The sequence below is a fragment of the Bos indicus genome, chromosome 19 (assembly GCF_029378745.1).
Source record: "Bos indicus isolate NIAB-ARS_2022 breed Sahiwal x Tharparkar chromosome 19, NIAB-ARS_B.indTharparkar_mat_pri_1.0, whole genome shotgun sequence".
Classification (NCBI taxonomy): Eukaryota; Metazoa; Chordata; class Mammalia; order Artiodactyla; family Bovidae; genus Bos; species Bos indicus.
In genome coordinates, this window is record NC_091778.1 from 36493795 (window position 1) to 36516638 (window position 22844).

At 52.3% G+C, this 22844-nt stretch overlaps 1 protein-coding gene across 1 annotated transcript in view; it reads left to right on the forward strand.

Annotated features, from left to right (window-relative positions):
- The window catches only part of MAP2K3 (mitogen-activated protein kinase kinase 3), a 34191-nt gene extending 16445 nt beyond the window's left edge, over positions 1–17746 (forward strand). Inside the window, exon 12 of the mRNA XM_019982010.2 lies at positions 385–17746. Coding sequence (XP_019837569.1) covers positions 385–468 — 84 coding nt within the window. The 3' untranslated portion in view covers positions 469–17746. The remainder of the gene's footprint in view (positions 1–384) is intronic.
- The last annotated feature ends 5098 nt before the right edge of the window (positions 17747–22844 follow it).

Genomic DNA, 22844 nt, shown 5'->3' on the forward strand with positions numbered 1-22844 from the left:
TTCTCTCATTCACTTGTGTACTCTGGCTCCCTCTTTCACCCTTCATGCCAGGCTCTTGGAGTGGGGCAGAGGGCCAGCAGGGCAGGTGGGCCATTTTATTTGGAGGTGTCGGGAGGTTTTGCAGGGGAAGTGGGCCTCAAAGGATGAGTGAGGACCTCCTCGCCGATGGAGAGGGCGCTCCACTTGGAATGCCCATTGTGGACAGAGTCCTGGCGTGTGAGGCAAGAGCAAGTTGAGGGTGGCAGTGAGAGAGCTGAGGAGGAAGCCTGAACACTCTCTACCTGGAGGGCCTCCGAGGGCAGGGGTGCTGGAAGGGTCGGGGTGCAGGTTAGGACTAGGAGTTGGCTGGTTGCCCTCCAAGGTGACTGCCTTCTGTACCCTCAGGAGCACCCTTTCTTCACCTCGCACAAAACCAAGAAGACTGACATCGCTGCCTTCGTGAAGGAGATCCTGGGAGAGGACTCGTAGGGGCAGGGCTTGGACCTTCTCCAACTGTCTGTTGGGGCAGTGCTTGCCCACACCCATAAGCTACTGCCGCCCTGGCCTGGGCACCCAAGAGGAATCCAGGGGGCTGCTCCTGCCTGACAGGCAAGGTCCCAAGTGCCAAAGAACCAGACCATCGGGGACCCCCAGTGCCTCTGCCCCTGCTGCTCCAAGGACCCCAAGACTCTAGACTTGGAGGGGCCTGATGCCCCTCACAGAGAAGGCAGCCCTGCCTTGTGCAGGCCACTACCTTGGCTCAGCCCTGGATGCCACCCAAGTTGTATATTTTTTTATCTCTCGACTGAATGGACTTTGCACACTTGGCCTAGGCTGGCCACACCTCTCTCCTGGCATTGGTGAGGAGACCCAGCATGGGGATGAGCCACGTGAATTCCCTGGAGCCCCCACAAGGCAGGTGCCAGAGCCGCCGAGGCCTTCACCCCAGCACTGGCAGACGGGGCGCTAAGGGCACCGGGGTCACCTTGCCCTTGCCTGCCGCCTCTAGGGGTGTAGTTTCACCTTTATTTTTTTAATTTATCTTCCTGATTTTTTCTTTCGCTTTGTGGGTTTGGCTGGTTTTTCTTGCATGGTTTGGAGCCGATCACTTTTCTGTCACCTGCTAGGGGACCAGCAGGCTAAGACCTGCCCTGTCTGCTCAGGCTAGGGTCTTGGGAGATGGGCCTAAGGTCTCCACTCAGAGAGGTGCTAGGGGAGCCATCCAGCTCATTCTCCTTGGGGACCGGCTCGAAGGGGGCTGTGGATTTGCTTTTGGTATTGTTTAAAAATATATATATATATTTTTTTTTTTTTTGAAGAAAGGACTGCCTGTCCAGGGTCCTGTCCCTGATGGGTTGGGGCAGTTGGCTGATTGCTGTTTTAATTAAAAAAAAAAAAAAAAAAAAGTGGGGCAAAAGGTTGTGTGACTGTGTGTCGGAGGTGTGAGCCCTCCTGCTGCGCAGTGGTGGCTGGTGGCTCTGAGGCACAGGGCCAGGCAGCATGGTCAGGGGGGCCTCTGACCTTCCAGGGCTGTGTGCTTCCACACGTGAGGACACGAGGCTGCCTCCAGACTGTGATGAGGCTCCAGGCCCTTGCTGGACGCTGGACAGAGCGCAGACTTGGGCCTGGTCCCCAGGGGCACTGACGAGTGCCTTGTCAGGTGCTGCGCCTGGGCTGGGCGGCCACCTCACTGAGGGTAATTTCATTATCCCCAGCTCACAGATGAGTCCAGAGAGGTGAAGTAACTTGTCCAGAGTCACACAGCTCATGATTGGAGAACTAGGCTCTGGGGCAGAGGGAGTGGGGCAGCTGGAGGACGGCCCCCTTGGCAGGGTTCTCACTCTGTGATCCTTGAGGCCTGGGCTGAAACTCTCTTCCTTCAGACTGAAGTAGAAGGGAATTTACTTGCTCACATAAGCGGAAGTGTGCCTGGCTTCAGGCACCGTGGAATCCGGGAGCCAGGTTAATCTCCTGTGGAACTTAAATCCACCTTACTTGTTTTCTTTGTCTCAGTTTTGTACTCCCCACTTGGGGCCATGTCAGGACTCAGTAGCTGCTGCCAGCTTAGCAAAGTGTTCCAGAATTGCTGAAGCCCCAGGACTGGCTCATCTCGGCTGGGAAGGGTCACAGGCTCATCCTCATGCCCATCTTGGGCAGCAAGGATCCTGCTCAGGAGACTTCTCTGGCCTGCACACCAAGATCTGAGAGCAGGGCCTCACTGGCCCTCTAGGGGAAATGGCATGTTCCCACAGGAGACACGGATCCTCCTGGGGTCCCTCTTTCCTCTGCCTCTATCCACCAGCCTCCCATCTTCAGTTCAGCCAGAGGCGAAGTGTGACTTTCATGCCCAAGGTTGGCCTCAGCCTGGGACAGCCTCTGTGGGTAGTCCTCCTGGATGCAGCGTTTAACAGCCTCAAGCTCCATCTGGGCGGGGAGGCCGTTCTCACCTGGGGGGTCTTTGTGACTGTACCCTGTGCCTAGAACGCCCCTTCCCACCTTCTGTGGGTCTCTGCTTACCAGCTCCTGACTCCTGTGACTTCCCCAGGGAAGCCAGCCTGCACATGGCCCCATCGATGTACTAATCTGGGCTAGTTAGACCCGCCACTATCGTGTGCTCAGTGCCGGAAGCTGCGGAGCGGGGAGCGCCCCACCTGTGATCAGTGGAAACACTAATGAATGAACACGTGAGAAAGGCCTGAGGGCGTGGTCCTGCAGGTGCGCCCGTGGATACCTGCATAGATGGATCGGCCAGCGTGCGAATGTGGCTCCGTGCGCTCGCGCGTGCCCCCCACCTCAAGCGCGCGCGCACACACGCACGCACTCGTGTCCGCGCGCGCGCGCGCGCGCGGGTCCAGCCGACCCGAGCCCCGGGCACAGCCCGGGGTGCTCCTCCCTCCGCAGCCACCAGGCGGCGCGGCACAGCCCCGGCTTCTACCCCTCGGCCCCGGAGTGCCCAAGCGCCGGTCCTCCACGCGGAGGCCCGGAGGGGTGCCCCCTGTTCTGGGTTCACAGCGCTCTTGTTCAGTCGCTCAGTCGTGTCCGACCTTTGGCGACCCCATGGACTGCAGCGCGCCAGGCTCCCCTGTCCTCCACTGCGCTCTACAGCTGGTAAATTATCTGCAGTGTCCAAAGGACTTTGCCGTTTACAAAGCCCAGAGCTGTTCACAAAACACAGCTTACAAAGTAATAATTGACCGATAACAAGGCCCTCCGCAGGGTTGCAAAGCACTTTTTACCCAGCAAGTGGTTCACAGTTTGCCAAGCAAAGTTCCTAGATACCTCTTCACGTTGGTTTGAACATGGTTGTTTACAGGTTCGGATACTATGGAGGGGGCCCTGCAACTTTCACAAAGGGTGTCCAGGTATCTAGCTGGGAGAAGCCTGCGTGCAGGTCACTGACATTCACAAAGCACATGACGATTTATTCAGCCATGAGCACGCCAGGTGGAGGCTCCTTCCACTGTCCATGTGGGTGGGGCCCATGGGCACAGGAACCAGATGGGGCGGGCAGGGGCCTTCCCAGACCTGGGATGAATGAGTCTCTTGGGGATTGACAGACAGACGGTGGAGCCGCATGAACTGTCTGCTTCAGGTGCAGCAGTGAGAGCCTCCTCACGAGGCAGCACTGAAAGCCAGCATCTGGGCCTGGCTGGGAGCAGGAGGTGGCCCCTGTGGGAGGATTTGGTGACTTCCTTTCTGGAGGTGAGGGAAGGCAGCTTTGCTCCTTAGACATCAGCTTGGCTTCTTCTCAGAGCCCTGCTGTGGCTCCCACCTCGTCCAGTCCGTGGCCCACGCCAGCCAGCCCCCACACCCGATACTCCTCCTTGCTCCCTGTGCTTCAGCCATGCCATGCTCAGACCTGCCTCAGGGCCTTTTAACTCGCTGTTCTCTGTGCCCAGATCGTGCCACTCTGCCCTGTCAGTCCTGGCGGGACTCGGACATCTATTTTCGCCTCAGAGATGCCGTCCTCTCAGAGCGGCCTCCCTGGCCACCTTGTCGCTGTGCCCCCTTGCACTGCTGTGTTTTCTTCACACTCTTGCCTGCTGAGCAGATCTCCAACTACACTGGGAGTTGTCTTGCCAGCTGGGTCTGTCTTGCTCAGAGCCTGGCATGTAGAGGGCCAGGCAATGACAGAGGGAGGAGGCAGGTGCAGGGAAGCTGCCCTCTGGTGCCAGAATGATACCAGAACCAATGCAGTGGGGCCCAGAGAGCCAGGCTCTGCCAGTTCTGTGCCACAGCTCAGGGGTGGGCTGGGGACTGCCCTTCTATTTCTTTGAGGCTGTGGGTCCTGGGAGGGCTCTTAGAACCAAGGCCACCCCTGGTTGTACTGACTGGGGGCTCGGAGAAGGGATGCGATGGGCTCACGGTCACACAGGGAGCAACACCAGAGCTGGGATCTTGGCAAGGTCTGGGGACGGGGCTGCCTGCATCACTGCAGTTGTCAGCACAGTGGTCCCGGGACGGTGAGTAAGGTTTATCCTTCTCCCACCCCCTCCAGTTTTTAAGCCCGTCAGGATGGCTCTGGCTCAGGAAAAAGGGAAGGGGCCAGCATGTGGCTCCCGCCATCAGCCCTCCATTCGCTGTGTCCTTGAGTGCTTTGTGGGTAAAGGCAGTGGATGAGAAAGCTGGGCCGGGGTCATTTCCTCTCCCAGCAGGGACTTAAGAGCATCTAGCCAAACCTTTGTCCAGTGCAGGGATCCCTCCCTAGTCACACCCTCACCAGGGGCTGAGACCTCTGCTTGCACACCTCCCCTGATGGGGAGCTTGGTCTCATTCAGACGTGCTTCTTGGAGGGATCTCAGATTCTTCTTGTCCTGGTTCCACTCCCTGAGGCTTGTGATGCCAGAGCCTCATGTGTAGACTCTGGCACACTCTAAATGTTCATTTCTTTGCCTCTTGTGAAAGCCGTTTTGAATACTTTTGGAAACCAGGTGGGAGGGTCTATATATACATCAGCTGTGCTATGTTTATCGCAGCTCGTTTATCCTCAGGCCCAGGGCAGTCAGGTTCTCCTGGAGATCACAAAGCCTCAGCAAGGGTCCAGGCTTGCCTGAGGCCCTCCAGACAGTGAGCTCAGTAACCCAGGAGTCCTGTCCACCCCCCACTCTGATCGAGCCACCTGCCAAGCTGGGTTTAGCTGCATTCACCCCCTCCAGCCTTGCAGAAGTCGTGGGCTGCTCTGTTTCTGTCCTGGACTGGCTTAATGGCAGGACTTGGATGGGGAGATGCTTGGGAGGCAGCAGCAGCTGCCATCTCTAGTTGTGGATGCTCCAGCCCAAGAAGTTCTTTTCCTGGCTCCCAAACCCTCTATGGCTCCCTGTTGCCCACGGGATTCAGGGAACGGAGGCCCAGCACCACATTTCTACAGAAGAGCCTTGTCTGGATTATTCTCTGCAGGGTTTGGCACATGGAAGGTGTCACCTGAGCACCTACTGTGTGCCAGCAACGTTCTAGGACTGGAGCTATAGGTGGACCTAGACAGACCTGGCCTGCCCTCTTTGAGGTCAGAAGGCATCAGACGGAGCATAAGGAAACTTATAAAAGCTTAAAGCTGCATTTCACACTCTCTTCCCATTGTCATTCTCTAAGGAGAAGCATCGAATTATTAAATCATTTAAATTAATTAAACTTAATGGCAATTAAGTAACTCACTTTAATTAAGTAAATTATTTAATTTCTCTCTGATGAGAGATGCAATACTAATGAAAAAGATTTTGTCATATGGGGCTGCAAATAATTGTAACATCTATTTTTGCAGTCCTCCAAGAACCAATTTTTGCCTCCCTTGAAAATGCATGGTTTAAAAAAAAAGAAAAGAAAATGCATGGTTTAGTTTAGAGGATTATAATCTACTCAGTGGAGTGAAAAGGGGACACGTGAGGGGGGACCTTTATTGAGTGCTTGTCATGGGGGGCAGCCCACAGCCTCAGAATACTCCACACGACAGGGTAGGCAGCAGCAGGAGGCCTGGCCATCTCATAGGTGAGGAATGGAGAGAGCATGCCAGGACAGCCTGTGCAAAGGCCCTGGAGCCCGAGGGGGAAGAACAACAGCAATGAGAGGAGCACCTTTCTGAAATGTTCTCATGCCTTTTTGCCCTCAAGCTCTGCTCCAGGCTTCCCACCCTCAGCTCTTGGTTCAGATACACTGAGTTTGACTCTGTCACCCAGCACAGTGACCTTGAAGATGGCATAGCATCTCTCAGACTCAGTTTCCTCTTTGCAAATTGACTAGTAATGCTGATCTTACAGGATTGCAGGTGGCTTCCAGGAAATGCTGGAGAGCGCAAGGTCCATCACGATCCTGGCACCCAGTAGGTATGCAGTTAATGCTCTTGGGCTGGGCCCAGAGTGTGAATTATGGGTCTCAGGCATGGTATTCAGTGACTCCAAATTCATTTTCCATCTCACGGTTGCCTTTAAAACAAAGCCTCATTATTTGTGGTACCATGGGATGCATGTTTGTGGCTGAGATGGGCTTGCTTTTTTTTTTTTTAATTTTTTAATTATGTATTTATTGGTTGTGCTGGGTCTTTGTTGCTACACATGGGCTTTCTCTAGTTGCGGTGAGCAGGGGCTACTTTTCTGGGCTTCTCATGGCGGTGGCTTCTCTCATTGCGGAGCACCAATTCTAGGCCCATGGGCCTCAGTAGCTGCACCACACAGGCTTTGGTTGCTCTGTGGCATGTGGAATCTTTCTGGACCAGGGATTGAACCTGCATGCCCTGTGTTGGGAAGCAGATTCTTAATCTACTGTACCACCAGAGAAGTCCTGGGCTTGACTTTTAAATCTTGGTTTCAAGGTCTGCCCTTGGAACTGTAAGGTTTCACAGGCTGCTATGACAGGTAGGGATGGGCTTGTGCATCTCGGGGTGCTGGAGGCTCTGACTGGAGCCAGGACAGAGCCTAGCTGGCGTCTGACCCTCTGTCGGAGCTGACTGGTCCCCTCTGTCTATGGGCAAGTCATGACTTTTCTCAAGGCTCAGACTTGTTTGTTGTGAAATGGACTGGTCAGGCTGCTCCCTGTGTGATCGCAATGGTCTCAGAGAGGAAAGCTTTGGGGAGGAGGGCAGGACTCAGGCGCAGGGCCTGGGGGCCAGGATGACTCACGCTGTTGCTCCCTTTCCTTTCTTGCTCATTTTAGTCTTTCCTCCAGGAATTCCCTTCAGAGTTCTTGGTTGCAAGCAACACAAAGTGCCTGTCCACCATAAGTAAAGGGGGGCATTTCTTGGATCAATCTCAGGGCTTACAGAGTAGACAAGAGAACTTTCAGGTACCAAAGGGGCTACAAGGGCCTGGGCATCAAGGCCAATATTGTCAGGACTGTGTTGTCATCATTGCCCCAGATAGTAAGCTTCTAAGTCCCAGGCAAGAGTGGTCTAGTGACCAGACCAAAGTCTGGTCCTTTCAGCTTCTGTAGTGGGAAATCGAACAGAGGGACTCCTCCCCACTAAGAAGGGGTTTGGGTACTGAACAGTCAACCCCATCCTAAAACACATATTCCCTACACCCTCTTTTTGCTGGTGACTTCCTACTCCTACTCAGCCCTCAAAAGTCACTTCCACAGGTATTGGTCATCTCCTTTGCAGGGTTCCCCTCAAGCTCCCTGCTTCCCTCCATCCATCCAGAGTCGGCTTCCTGCCCCGCCCCGCCTCGGCCCCGCCTCACTCTACCCTACCCTACCCCACCAGCCTCACCCCACCAATCCAGCCCCGCCCCCACCATGACGCAAAAACCGGACCACGCCCCCATACCACGCCCACAGGTCCCGCTCCGCGCCCCGGTGCCGCGCTATCCCTGCCGGGGAGGTTTCCTGCCTCCGCGCTGCCTCTGGCTGCTTCAGCTGGGTGCGGCTCCAGGCACCGGGGGATCTGTGTGGGAACACGCGCTGTCTCGCTTCCCAGTAGGCACTGCCCAGGATTCCTTTGCACCTAAACCCTTCTCGGTGTCTGCTACACGGAGTACCTCTATGAAAAAGGGTGGGGATGCAGGCGCTAACCGAGGTCAGGTTTTCAGTCCGTACATGTGCTGGGTAAGTGACGCCTGCAGTCGTCACAGGGACCCTCCCGCCCCGCTGCTCCCTCTCCGTCGACGTCCCGGGCTCTCCGCAGAATCTGGACTCTACTTCTCCCGGGTTCCCTCAGGGCTTTTTCATAACACTGCTCTCTTGGCGCACCCCCTCAGTCGCTCCGCTTTAGCTATGTGGCCTTGGGCAAGTGACTGCACTTCTTACTCGCTCTGTGCTGGGACTTGTTGCCTCCTCAGGGCCAGTGCCAGCATGGCTCACTGGGCAAACGAATCCCAGGTGTCGTGGCTGGCTGAGGGTCCCGGAGAAGTGTCTGGGGCCTCAGTGTGAGGGGAGTGTAGAGGCTGAGAGGATGGGAACTGCAACAGACCTGGGGGGCTTCCTCCTGCGTGTGGAGCGCTGGTGCCTCACCAGAGCCTGCAGACCTCCTTACAGGGACCTCATGCTGGTCCCTGCGCTGTTCTGGGCTTGGCTGCTGGCTGAGACCTGCTTCTGATACTTGCTTCAGAGAGTGGCCCTCGGGCCTTGGGGCCCGCACTGCCCTGAGAGCGCAGTCCGAGCTCCCGGGAGCCGACTCCTGCATCCTGAGGCAACCCCGCCCATCTGCTGCTGCAGAGGTGGCGCTCCTCGCCTGGAGCAGCGCAGATTCAGAGGCGTGATCTACAGGCCAGAGCTCCCTGGGATCCGGTCGCGGCCAGGACAGAAACGCCCCCTTCGTGGGCCGCTCGGGCTCTCTCCCGCTCCCCTTGCTCCTGCTCCGCGATGGTTTCGGCAGGGAGAGCATCCTTTCCGAGGTTGTGTAACCTGAATCCTTGCCTCAGACTCTGCTTCTGAGAGAATCTGACTAGACCACCTGCTGGCACTAGGTATCTTGGGTGTATTTTAATCAGATGAGTCTATTGGTCAGGATCAAGGTATGGCGGCTTATTAAAAACACCAGCAAAATCACACTAAGGATGGTTTAAAGCAGATAAACAACCATCTCTCTCTCGTACAGTTTGAGGGTCAGCGATCTGTAGCAAAAGGGCAGTTTCATGGCCCAGGGCCTAGGTTCCTTCCATCCTGGGTGTCTGAGGCCTTTGTTCACACCATTCCAGGTGGTCCCTGACACCAGCCCCTGTTTTGAGCAGCAGGTAGAGGGAGAAGCGGCACCTCCCTCCCTTTGAAGGGCATACGCATTATTGGCTCACCTCAGGTTGAACAGTTTAGTCAAATAGTCACCACACTGCAAGGGGGGCTGGGAAATGTAGTCCACACACGCAGCTCAGTGCCCACCTAAACCCCAGGGGCCCTGTGGTCTGGGAGGAGGGGGACAGAAACAGGGGAAATCTGTTCATGCTATGACACACAGGGAGGACAGAATATTACCGTGAACCATACTGCAACCATATTCTTCCTTCAGAGATAAGGGTCTCTATTTAAGAAAATATGCTTAGGGTCCGTGGTGGTAAAGGCGCTCCTGTAAGGGAAAGCCCGTGGGGTGCAGGGGAGGTTAGGGCTTGTATAGTGCAGTGGGGGCTGGTAAGGCAGGGACAGGAATGGGCCAGGAGGAGTGGTCTGTGGAAGGAGCCCCTCCTGTGAAACCTATCCGCGTCCACTTTTGAGTGGACATGTGACCCACTTCAGTCTGCGTGAGGGCTGTCTAAGAGCAGTGGGGATATTTGCAAAAGACAGAGCTGACCAGGGAATGTGAGAGACACAGGCCGGACCAGGCTGGGTTTGAGGGGCCCTGAAGGATCTCAGAGAAAGCCAATTCCCCCATGAAGGGCCAGGATCACGGCATCTTAACTCAAATACCCACAGGATATCCCATGGGCTGATGAGGGCTCCACTCATTTTCCACATATGTTTGCAAAACCAGAATCCTGCCAGGAATACAGATGTACTTTCTTGGTTCATACAGCACCAAGTCCATGAGTTTCCATTTTGGTGGCTGCCTAGAGGTCCATCGCCATGAGGTCCCTTCTTCACCACATACCCCCTAGCTGGATGTGGCCTCCAATAGATACCAAGCTTTCACCCCAGTAACGTGGACATCCTTGAGCAGCAAGTCAGCTGGCATTTCAGATTTAGGTGATTTCCCTGGGCACGATTCCCAGAAGAGGACTGGGGCAGAGGGAAGCACATTTGCCCGTGAGGCCACGGCTTTTGGAGCCAAATAGCTTCCTGGCTGGGTTGTGCTGAGTGGTCCACCTGCCTGCAGAGCCCGGGGCAGGGAGGGGGAGGGGGGCCACTTTCGTTTAGTCTTTCTTTCAAAGATTTTTGAAGTGCTATGTGTTCGCTGTAGAAAGTTTAGAAGATACTGAGCAATTCAAAGAGCAAATTTATCTATTATCCCATCTGCCAGAAATATTTATAAATAGCACTTTTTTAGAATTCATTTTCATTGAGATAAAATTGACATATAACACTGTATGAGCTTAGAGTGTGCAGCTAGCATTTTGATTTATATCCTTCCAGTCTTTTTTTCCCCATATATAAAAGTTTCTATCGTGCAAAAATTCACATGCATAAACCTTTTATTACAAAAGGTTCAAACATATACAATGCTAGGTTGGGTCATGAGGCTTCAGGCACCCAGCTCCCAGTTTCAGCAGTGGTCAGCACACATCAGAATGGTCTTGTTTCTGCCCTTTCCACTTCTTCCCCTCCCAAGCGGTCGTCCTGTTCATCCCAGACATCGTGTAATTTCATCCACAAGAGTTTCAAAATATATTTCTGAAGGTTATGACTTAAAAGACAATTACAGCGTCATTGTTTAGATCTTCATGCATCACAGCCATTCCTTAATATCAGCAAATATCCAGTCTCAGTCTACAGTTGTCTCCTCAATGTCAGAATGAACAAAATATGGTTTGAATCAGCATCTGAATAAGGTCCCCATGTCACTCTGCCTGATGTATCTCCTAAATACCTTTCATCTAAAGGCTCACCCCCTGTCTTTTCTTCCTTGTAACTAGTTGGGAAAACCAGGTTGTTAGACTCGTAGAGTTTCCCGCAGTCTCTCTATTTCCTGTAAGTTGGGAGCCAGGTCTGGAGACTTGATCAGATTCAGCTGGGACTTTATTTATTTACTGGACAAGAACATTAGGTCGGGGGCTCAGTATTCCCCCCAGGGAGAGGTACAGCGTCCTGCCATCTCTACTGTGTTAGCAGCTGCTGATTTGCAGCACCTGGATTCGATAATTTATTAGAGGTTGCAAACTGGTGACATCCTAATTCTATCATTCCTGCTTCATTTGTTAGCTGAACGCTTTTGTGGAGAGAAAGTTGCCCTCCCCCAGTGTTTGCACTGGTGGTGTGGGTTCTAAAGGAAAGGCAGGATGTAAGCTTGGGCTTCCCTGGGGGCTCAGTGGTAAAGAGTCGCCTGTCAATGCAGGAGACCCGGGTTTGATCCCTGGGTCGGGAAGATGCCCTGGAAGAGGAAATGACAGCCCACTCCAGTATTCTTGCCTGGGAAATCCCATGGACAGAGGAGCCTGGCAGGCTATAGTCCATGGGGTCACAAAAGAGTCGTACTCGACCTAGAGACTGAACAACAACACGGATGTATGCTTGCCTGTCCCTGTAACAGTTTTCTGAGTTAAGTTTGCCAATGGTGATCAAGTAGGGATGAAAACACCATTTAGGAACACATGGGTTCAAAGAAATTTTGGGGGGATTTCCCTGGTGCTCGGGTGGTGAAGACTCCATGCTCCCAATACAGGGGACCTGGGTTCAATCCCTGGTCAGGGAACTAGATCCCACATGATGTAATTAAGACCAAGCTTAGTCAAATAAATAAATAAATAAAAATAAATATTAAAAAACCCTGAAGCCCCAAAGATCTTCTATGTGTTTCAACTGATTATGATAATTACCCTTCCTGATACTGGAGAGAGGATGGGATGGCTGGATGGCAACACCGACTTGATGGACATGAGTTTGGGTGAACTCCAGGAGTTGGTGATGGACAGGGAGGTCTGGCTGCAATTCATGGGGTCGCAAAGAGTCGGACATGACTGAGCAACTGAACTGGACTGAACTGAACTGAGGGTCTCTCCCCTGTATGTGATCATTAAGAAAATGGCTTACCGTTGCTGGCCTTTGTAGTTGTGAACACAGCTATGAATTCTTGAACTCACGTCTCCCACCTTGACTCTGGGGAACTGGGCCTTCTTCAGCTACTGGCAGAGTGTGGCAGATGGGCATGAGGGGCCCAAGGTGCTGAGGGGACCATGCCGCAGAGCCTGGCTCCTCAGAGGCCCTGAGCTGGGGAGCCTCCCAGCCAGCCCGTCCTCCCTCTGGATGTAAGCAAGGGGCTGCCATCAGCACCACGAGGAAAAGAAGCCTCCACGAGGTGGGTCCTGCATGGACTCGTCTTCACAGAATCATTTACACAGTCAGCCGTGGGGTGGTCATGGGGCAGCAGGTCTTCAGAACCCTCTCTTCCACTCGCGCTTTGAGCAGGAGCCGCGGTGACCCGAGTGCACAGCCCTGGCCCCCTCCCCTGGTTTCCCTGGACTGCAGGCTCTGGCTGTCCCTCCAGCACTGGAGGTTCCTTTCTAAGCCAACCTGAAAATATGTTTTCTATTAATAGGTGAGTTAAGATGGAACAATCAATATGTTTAACTTCAGTTCTGCGTGGTGTTTTATGTTACATTCACACCTACCTGTGCAAGTCTTTTAAACAATGTGTCTTTCACTGTGGTTTTTATTTTTCTCTCACTGGACTTTATTTTTTGGTACTTAGGAAGGGTTCCTATTTTTGTCCCAGCTGTTACTTTTATAGTAACATCTGTAAGTGACACTTGGTCCTCTCTTTTTTTGTTATTGGTTTCCTCCTATGAGCCATACTGAAACTTGCTACAGTTGTCTTCCACAGTATCTGATTTGAATTAATATCCTTTTACTCTTGGGTTTCCCAGGTGGCTCTAGGGGTAAAGAACCTGCTTGCCAGTGCAGGAGATGTAAGAGATGTGGGTTTGATCCCTGGGTTGGGAAGATCCTCTGGAGGAGGGCATGGCAACACACTCCAGTTTCTTGCCTGGAGAATCCCCATGAACAGAGAAACCTGGAGGGCTGCAGTCCATAGGGTCACACAGAGTTGGACATGACTGAAGCAACTTAGCATGCATGCACGCCTTTTACACTCAGACATTAACTAGGCAGTTAGTAAGCTTTTTCTATTTTTTACATGCTCTTCCCACTTTCCCTCAAATAGACTATATCTGGTGTAACCGTTCGGCTTCCCAGGTGGCACAGTGGTAAATGGTAAAGAATCCGCCTGTCAATGCAAGAGACGTAAGAGATACGCGTTAGATCCCTGGGTCAGGAAGATTCCCTTGAGAAGGAAATGACAACCCACTCCAGTGTTCTTGCAAGTGAAATCCCATGGACAGAGGAGCCTGGCAGGCTAGTCCATGGGGTTGCAAAGAGTCGGACACGACTGAGCAGCATGCACAGTGTAACCATCATTGGTCTTAACTGTGTAGATTCTCACGTGTTTGCATGTTCAGTTCTCACAGTCAGACCTCAGGGCTGTTTCTCTGGTGGTCTTGGTTGTTTCAGGCTTCTTTGCTGGCAGGTCCTTAGGAGGCAGGTGGAAGTAACAGTCCTGAAGTTCTTGCCTGTTGATCTGTTTATGACCGTCGTACTTCCAGGTCAGTTTGGCTGGATCTGCCCCTCTCTGAGGCTGCTGGCAAGAAGGCTTGTGTTGGAGACTCTGACAACAGCCTGATTTCCTGGGAACCGACTTCATCTTTTTTTGCTTGAATTCCCAGAGGCAGCCATAGAATATGTTGGACAACATGTCTCTCTGTTGGCTGTTCTGGATCCGTTTTTCCAGATACTCAACGATGTTCAGTTGTTACATATTTCAGGGACATTTTTTTTTTAATTACAGTATTTAGTCTTCGACTAAACACTTGGTTTCCTTCTTCAGCGACTTGTGTTATACACGTTCCATCTTCTGCCTGTTCTCCACGTAGTCACTTTCTCTTGAATCCTGTTTATCTCTTCCACTTTTTTATTGCTTAAAAATTTCCACCTGTTCTAACTTCTGATTCTCTTAGGCATCATCTCTTGTGTTTAGCTGTGTTGTGTTCCTTCTGGTTTACTAATAGTTGTCATTCTGAAATGAGTTTTATCTTTTCTTCCCAATTCTTTCCTCAATTCTAGCACATCTTTTCTTAGGTCTTCTCATTTTGATTTGTTATTCTTTTGTATCTTTTATTACTGTCTTACTTTTTATTGACATGTGCAAGAGTTTTAGGGTACATTAAAAAAAAATTCTGGCTGTGGTCCTGTGGCCTGTGTTTCTGGAATGCCTTCATTATCTGTTTCATTTCCTCATTTCTCCCGTAACTTTGCATGGGGCTTGACTATAATCTTTTCTGTTGTTCATTTTTATCTGAAATGACTTTCAGAACTTTGGAGAGGAGGACTGGGGCGGCTTCACAATCTTTAGTACTCTTTCCTGCTGTTTTCATGACATGTTAAAAAAAAAAATGGTCTTGTATTTCCTCCTTCCCTCCCTTTCTTCCCTCGCTTCTCCCACCCCTTTCACTTCTAGTTTTTGGCCCCTCCTATGCCTCTTCTGCTCATTTTGGCTTCTGTTCTCAGCACCTCCTTCTCAATATGGGGCCCTGCCCTGGAGGGGAGTTTAGTTATTCATGTTAAGAGTTGCAGGTCTTCTGCAGCCTCTTCACACGTTGCCCCGTTACAGTCACGCACACCTAGTGTGTGTAGCCACCCCTCTGCCGGTCACTGTTTAAAAGGGGATGAGATGGCTTTGGGGCCTTCACCCTCCTGGGGGACAGACAGGGAGTGGGCCGAGCACTGAGAGCAGTCACTCCAGATGCAGCCAGGAAGATGAGACAGGAAAGATGGAAGGACACCCTCAAAAGGCAGAGTGGGGACCCCAAGGACATGACTCACAGAGAGAGCCTTCTTGCCCTTGAGATAGGGCTGCTCAGTGTTCCTGGTGGGCTCCAGACGGAACCTTGCTCTTGTTGTCTGACTCCTGCATCTTGAGTGTGTGGAGAGGGTAGATAACACACTGTTTTAGTTTATGAGGCTCTGGAGTGAGAGGAGCCACCAGACAGTAGCTACTTTCCATCCCTGGAGACCCCTGCCCTGAGCTGGAGGCCGTGCTGGATGGGACGAGGCGTGTGCTCTCCATGCAGGGAGGATGGAGGAAGGCTGTTTGAAGGATTTGGACAGAGGCAGTGCCTGCTCGCTGGAGGTCCATGACTCCAGCCCCCCTTACCATTGGGCTGGGGCCATGTGACTTGTCCCAGCCATGGGCTAGAAGAGGAAGTAATGTATGTTGACTTCAGAATGACACGGTGGGAGCTGGAGCCCCCTGATCCGTTCCCTTCTGGACAGAAACTCTGCAGGTTCTGAGTGAAGGGTGGAGGCTGCCAGTGCTGTTGGGGTCAGCATGCGGGAGAGAGTGGCGCGGCCATCGTCCTGCTCGGTCTAGGCCAGGACATGAGTGTGCGTAAACCCCCAAGATTGTGGGGTTTTGTCCTCCTGGCATATCCTGGTCTATCTTAACCAACGCAGGTGCTTACTGCATTTTTACACAACACTGAGGCCTTGCCAACCATATTCTTTTATAACATTCTTTTTTAAAGCTAACAATCAGCTTCACTGAAGCACAGTTTATAGAAAATAAAACCCCCCAATTTTAAGTTACAGCTTGATGAGTTTGAGAAAGATCGCCAGCTGTGTAACCATCACCTCCACCAAAGCAACAAACAGCACTTCCTTCTTCTCAAATCCTCTCTGGCCGCTTGATAGTCAGCCTCCAGTCTGGCCACCGGCTCCTGGCAAAGGCTAGTTGCTTCTTGACATGATGGCTTTGCCTTTTCCAGAAAGCTGTATAAATGGAATCCCACTGCACGTAGCCTGTTGTGTCTGGCTTCATTCACTTAACATGATGCTTTTGAGGTTTTCCCGAGAGTCTGTTGTTTTTTGTTGCCGAACAGCCCTCCACACTGTGTGTGGCTCTGCCTCCCCATGGAGGGACATTTTGGGTTCTTTCCAGGTTTGGGCTGCTGTGAGTGAAGCTGTTATGAACATTTGTGCCCAAATTTTTGTGGTCATGTTTTCCTTTCTCTTGGGTAAATCCCTTAGAGTAGAATTTCTGGGTTGTGTGCAAATGTATATTTGACCCCAGAAGAAGCTGCCAAGCTGCGTTCTCAAGTGACTGTACCATTTTCGTCTCCTGATAAGCCACCCATCAGAGTATAACCTGCCTTTACAGTTAACTCGTATATCATTCACATTTCCCTGCTTAAGGAAACATTTTTCTGAAACAGGATTTCAGTGGTTTTGATAATTCAAAGCATCCCCAGTTGGTTAGCATTTAGGGCCTTTGCATTTTTTCCTAATTATGGATAAGACTGTGAAGGACATCGTCTATGTGGTGGTGGTGCACCTCTCTGGTTGTGTCCTAAACGTGGGATTGCTAGGTTAAATGGTATAAACATTTTTTCTGATTTTTGATATGTATCAATACATACTACGTTCTGAAACCATGCACCAGCTTGTATCAGGACCAGCATGTGGGAGCGTGTTCATTTCTTCTTGGCAGATTTGGAAGAGCCCTTCATGAAGTGGTGATGTTAATCTCTCCTGCCTTATGCTGTGAATACTTTTCACAGTTTTCATTTTGCCTTTTAGCTCTGCTTCAGGCATTTTTTAAAATCCACAGACGTTTTTGAGCTGTTTTGTCATCCAACACGTCCGCCTATTCCTTTGTGACTGTCTCTGTGTGATGCTTAGAGAGTCCCTCCTCAGCTGAAGATGATAAAGAGTCCCTGAGATCCCCGCCCCCCCACTTTCCAAAAAAGAGCTTCATTCTTTACATTTAGCACTGTATCTATTTATTTTTAACTGTGAAGCCTGTAAGACATACTAAAGAGTCTGTTACACAAATGCAAGTTTAACAAATAATAGGAATAAAAATGCCCACCCCAAAAAGAACCAAGAGAAAAAGAAGTCTCAGAAGAGATATACATGTGCGTTATTTATTTTTATTTATGTAGATGTTATAACTGAACAAAACTGAACTACCTTTTGTTTAGGAACACATCTGGCGAAAGTGTAAAGGTGAGCAAGGTAGTGACCCTGGCGTCTGCAGGGCAGTTTCCTCTACGGGAAGGGGTGAAGCTGGACAGGAGCATTCAGGGCTTCAGAGGGACTGTGAAGCTGTATTTCTTCAGATGGCTGTGGGCCCTCTGGGGCCCATCCAAGTGTTCTGGCTTCAATTGGACAGTGATCTTGTATCTCCATTCTGTCTGTATATATCCCACATGTCATTCAAAAGTTTTAAAACTGTGGCAAAAGGCATGTAAGATAATACTACTGTCTTAACCGTTTTTATGCGCACAGTTCATTCCTGTTAAGTACAGCCTTGTTGCTGTGCAGCCAGTCCCCAGAACTCATTTCATGTTGAACTCTGTCCTGAACAAAAACAACTCCCCACTCTGCCCCCAGGCCCTGGCATCTGCCGTTCTGCTTTCTCTCCCTGTGAACCTGACGACTCCAGGTGCCTCCTGTGCGTAGAGTAATATTTGTATTTTTGTGACTGGCTTAATTCCACTTAGCATAACGTCCTCAAGATTCACTCATGTTGCAGCAAGTGTCAGGATTTGCTTCCTTTTTAAGGCTGAATAACATTCTGTTGCATGCATAGACCATCCACATGGAATTTTAAAGAAAGAAATAAAAATGTGAATGCTTTGCTTTTGTATTTGATCCTTTAATTGACTAGGACTGTATGTGGGTGGATGGTGCGAGGTAGGGGTGGACATTTGAATTTCTCCACTTTTTCACAAGCTTTGGTGTAAGTGTGCACCACGTGTAGGGCAAGGTGGGGAGATAAATGAAGCAGCTATTCTGTTTTTTTTTTTTTTTTGCCAAATATTGAATGTCTGCAACTTGCCAGGTACTTTTTTGGGTCTGAGGTACATCTCCATGAGGACAGTGACCCTATCCTCGCTCCGATAGTGACTGGTGCCAAATGTTGGAAGACATGGGCCTGCCTGGGGTTACAGGAAGAAGTGGTCACTTCCAGCTTTTTGGAGGATGTTACCAGAAGGTGGCCCTTTATCTGGGCCCTAAAACATGGTTGGGATTTGGAGACAGATGAGGAAAAAGACCTTTCACTTAGAGGGAATGACTTAGAGGCCTGGAAGTTGAATGCAGGTATGGTTTCATAGTTTATTAAGTTAGAAAGCTGTAGGTGACAGAAATCCCCAAGTACAGCAGCTTGAATAAAAAAATACATTGAATTATCTCACGTAAAGAAAAGTTCAGAGGCAGCTATTCCACTGTTCAGTGGAAGCTGTCTCTGGCCATCCTACTGTTTTGCCTCCTGCTGTGTGTTGGCTTTTTGTTCTTAGGTTTATTGCCTTATAGCTACAAAAAGGCTGCCTCAGCTCCAGCCTTCACATCCTTTCACCATGACCTTCAAAAGCTGCAGAGAAGGTGGGTAACCAGTGTGTAAAGTGTCCACTCCTCCCAGGTCTGTCTCTTTGTGCCAGGAGGATCATCTTTCTCAGCCTTCCTTTATGTCTCCCTGTTCAGCCACTGGCACTGGGACTCTGTGACCAGGTTAGCCCCATCTAGATTCATCCTCTAGAGCTGACAACCTTCTGCAAAGATGGAAGTGTTCTGGATCTGTGCTGCCCAGCATGGAGGCCACTGGCCTCATGTCCCTACCAAGCTATTCCTACCGAGCTCTTGCATGCAGCTAGCGAGACTGCAGAACTGAATTTTTATTTAACTTTTAATTAATTTAAATTCAAATAGCTAGATGTGGTGAGAGGCTCCTGTATCAGAGAGCATGGCTGGAATAAGGTCTGGGTTTAGATACTGGGGTGGAGGGACCTGGCTCAGAGAGGGTCAGCATGGGTCTGCTGGGGACCTCCCTGTGAGTAGATGCAGATCAGGTGAGTGTGTGTGTGTGTGGAGGGTAGGGCCCCCATGGTCACAGGCACTTCCGTTTTCCCCCAGGCAGGTTCTGGGGAGAACTCACCTGGGGGTGGGTCGGCAGGTACACTGGATGCATCCCTTCCAGAAACTTTGGTCCCACCTCTAACACTGTAGAAAGCGCAGCTCCCGGCCCGGGCACCTCTGAAGACCTCTGACTCAGATATCCAGCTTCTGGTGAGCATGCTGACCACTCGCCTGGTGTCTACACGGAGGCCCCGCCCAGAGCACAAACTTGGACACAGCAGCGCACGGCCCTGCACCCTTGCCACCATGGACTGACACTCTGAGTCTGTGGTGCCCGTAGGCCACAGGGTGGGGGCTGGAGGGGCCCGGTGCACATGTGCCCAGGGAAACGTGCAGGGGACCCTGGGTGGGGAGAAGGTGAGGTGGTCCCACTGGGCTGCAGGGGGCGGTGTCTCCTGGCCTGGCTCCACCAGAGCCTGCACCTTCTCTGAGGTCTCTGGAGTCAGAGTTTGAAGCAGCCCGGGCAGGCCCTAGCCCATAAGTCAGAGAAACTCAATGGAAACGTCATGTGGGTATATTTTCAGCCTTGCTGGCCGGAGCTGGAAGTCAGCATTGCTCTGGCCATCAGGGAGGATGAATGGGCTGCCTGGCCTCCTGAGAGAGTGGTGGTGGGGGGGGGATGAACCCAGAGGGTGGTGACATGGCCAAGGTCACACTGTGTGTGGGGCAGAGCTGGGGGCTGAAGGGCCTGGGAATGGCGCCCTGGGCTCTGGAGTGAGGACTCAGCTGCAATACAGGCTCCTCCTTGGGAGTCACTTTACTTCCCTGTGCCTCAGTTTCCTCATCTGCGAAATGGCACCACAGTGCTGCCTCGGGGGTGGACGCCAGCATGATCACGGCCAGGTCACAGCAAGTACTCAGAAGCACTGACACTTGTGCAGCCAGCTCTGTTCTGAGCACTTTTTGTGCCACTTGCAGTGAGCACCCCCTCAGGGCGGCTCCCTTCTGGAGGGTGCAGTGCAGAGTTCTGAGCTTAGGTGGGCAGCGCCTGGCCATGCTCCTTGCCAAGACCCTGAAGGTGAGGCTGGTTCCGGGGCCCCAAGTCCATGGCTCCCAGTCTGAGGCCTGGCCCCACACCCTCGCCCTGCCATCGCTGCCTCTGCTCCAGGACCCTCCCCATTCCCTGCCTGCCTGCCTTCCCACCCTCAGTTTCAGGCACAGAGCGGGGCTGTACATCCACTGATTCACTCAGTCACTCATCCAGCGCACGTCCACCAGACCCACAGTGAGCAGGCTGTCTATGGACATGGCCCCAAACCTGACCTGCCCCAGGGGGTCAGCTGGGTGGGTGGGGTGGTGAACAGACACCAGAGACACAACCACCCTAACCAGTCATGAGAGGAATGAGGCAGGGGGAGCTTTCCTAGGGCCGGGCCCTCCCCCACCTGGAGGTGATGTGAAGTCGATGAGGCTGGGGACAGCGGTCCTGGCTGGGCAGGTGCAAGGGGCCCATGGTGAGGAATGGAAAGAGCAGCTCGCTGGGTGTCCAGACCAGCAGGGCTGGGGGTAGCTGTGGCTGGAGGGCAGCAGCAGGGCCTGGGGTCCCCTCGGAGGACGGTGGTGTCCTTTTCCAATGGCTGACTCGGCCTGACGTGGGTCTGCGAGCTCTGTGGGGTGAGCAGGAGGTCCAAGGCCGTGAGGCCGGTGAGGGGCTGAACTAGAGCAAGCCTGGATCCGAAGGCCCCTGGGGCAGGTGTCCCTCAGCGGCAGGGTTAAGTAGGCTCATTATGTTAACCTTTCTTCATGCTGCTGCTGCTGCTAAGTTGCTTCAGTCGTGTCTGACTTTGTGCAACCCCAGAGACGGCAGCCCACCAGGCTCCCCCATCCCTGGGATTCTCCAGGCAAGAACACTGGAGTGGGTTGCCATTTCCTTCTCCAATGCATGAAGGTGAAAAGTGAAAGTGAAGTCGCTCAGTCGTGTCCAACTCTTTGTGACCCCATGGACTGCAGCCTACCAGGTTCCTCCGTCCATGGGATTTTCCAGGCAAAAGTACTGGAGTGGGCTGCCATTGCCTTCTCCGTTCTTCATGATTCCCCTTAAATAAAATTCCTGAGTGTGTTTATGCATCTGCCATGTGGCCACTGGTCAGGCCTGGCATCCCACAAGCAGCCCTGCTCCGACAGCATTGCCCAGAACCGTCTGGTTCATTTGGAGGCATGTGTGTGGCTCTGTGTTTGGATCCCTTCTCTCTGAGTAAAGGTCCCTGTGGCTGCTCCCTGTGGCAGCTCCCCGTGGCAGCTCCCCATGGCTGGTCCCCGTGGCAGGTCTCCGTGGCTGCTGTGCTGCGTGCCTCCATGTGGATATGCATGATATGTTTACCTTTCCTCCTCTTGATGGGTCGCTTCAGTTTAGGGCGATTCTGAACAAAGTGGCAAGAACGCCATAGTGTATCTTCCAGTGGATTCGTTTCCTGGGGGTTCACACCCAAGAGTGGACCGCTGGGTCACAGGCTATGCTGCCAGATGCTGTGCAGATGCTGCCAGATGGCTTCCATGGGGCTTGTCCTAATTACACTCCCACCCACACAGTATGGGAGGAGTTAACAAACCCATTGAGGAAAAAAATGGAACATACTCACAAGCCCCACTATGTAAAACAGGATAGAAACTGGAGTAAGGTTCACAGTGGGGGACCCTGTACCTCTTGTGCCAGGTCACCTGTGAATCCTAGGGGGCTCTGGGACCCAGTATAAACCCCTGTTTCCTTCCCATGGGTAGGAGTCATGTGCCAGAGAGGGCAAAGTTTGTTAAAATGAAAATTCCAGAGCCCCATCCACATAGCATTTGATTTGCAGTCTGAGGTGGAACCCCTGCCCCCCGCCCCCCGCCACCCTTCCCTCGCCCCACCCTTCCCATCTCGTCCGCCCCACCGCACCCCCACCCCATCACTAGTCCTCACGCAGTGACTCAGAACCGTGACTGACTGGGTTTGAGATGGCTGCAATGGACATGGTACCTGGGAAATGCATTTTCCCGGAGAAGTGTTGTCAGAGCTGGTGCCTGAGTTTTATCTCCTCTAATTTTTATCTTAATTGGGGTCAAGTCTCTGCTGGGACCTGGCCCGTGTAGGGCTGGAGGACAGGGAGTGGGCAGCATGGCTGGAGGGATGCTGGTAGAAAAGATGTGTCTCACTGACCATTTTAACTCAGGGCCCGGGGCTGGGCTGAACACAGAGAGATGGATCCTTCTTAGAATCAGGGACAGTGAGCAGGGCCAGGAGGAGATTAATGTGGCTGGGCTCTGCAGGTTGTCCAGGAGTTGGCCATGGGCTAGCAAGGAAGGAGGAAAGGCTGCATCAGGCAGAAGATGTGGCAAGTGCAGAGAGTGCTGGTCAGCCTGGTGTGGTTGGGGCTGCAGGTGCATGCCCGCAGGAAGCAAGGCAGCTCTGAGTCCCCTCCTCACCTTCCCTTTGCCCCCACGCAGGCCACAGTCAACTCTCAGATGGAGGAGAAGACCCATCCTTGTGGGCCCAGAGTCAGTGCAGAGGCGGCTGATGCTGGTCCTTGTACTTTTTTCTGGTGGGGCCAAGCTGCCCCTCAACCCGTGAGCTGTTGGCGCAAAATGTCAGGAGGAATGAGAAGGCGCCCTTGGTGTGAGTTTATGTGTAACGACACATCTTTATCAATAAGCTGTCAGAGTACTGGCAGGACTGTCACAGTCGTCCATCCTGAGGGTGTGCACTTTTTGTCCCCTCTGCCTGTGTCCCCTGACTTCCTAGCGATGGATGGTGGGTAGGATGCCCCTTTGCAGATGGAGATGAGGCCTGGAGCTTTGGCCCACTGCAACCTCAAATCTCCTCATCTGTGAAGTGGGGATATGATGTGTATCAA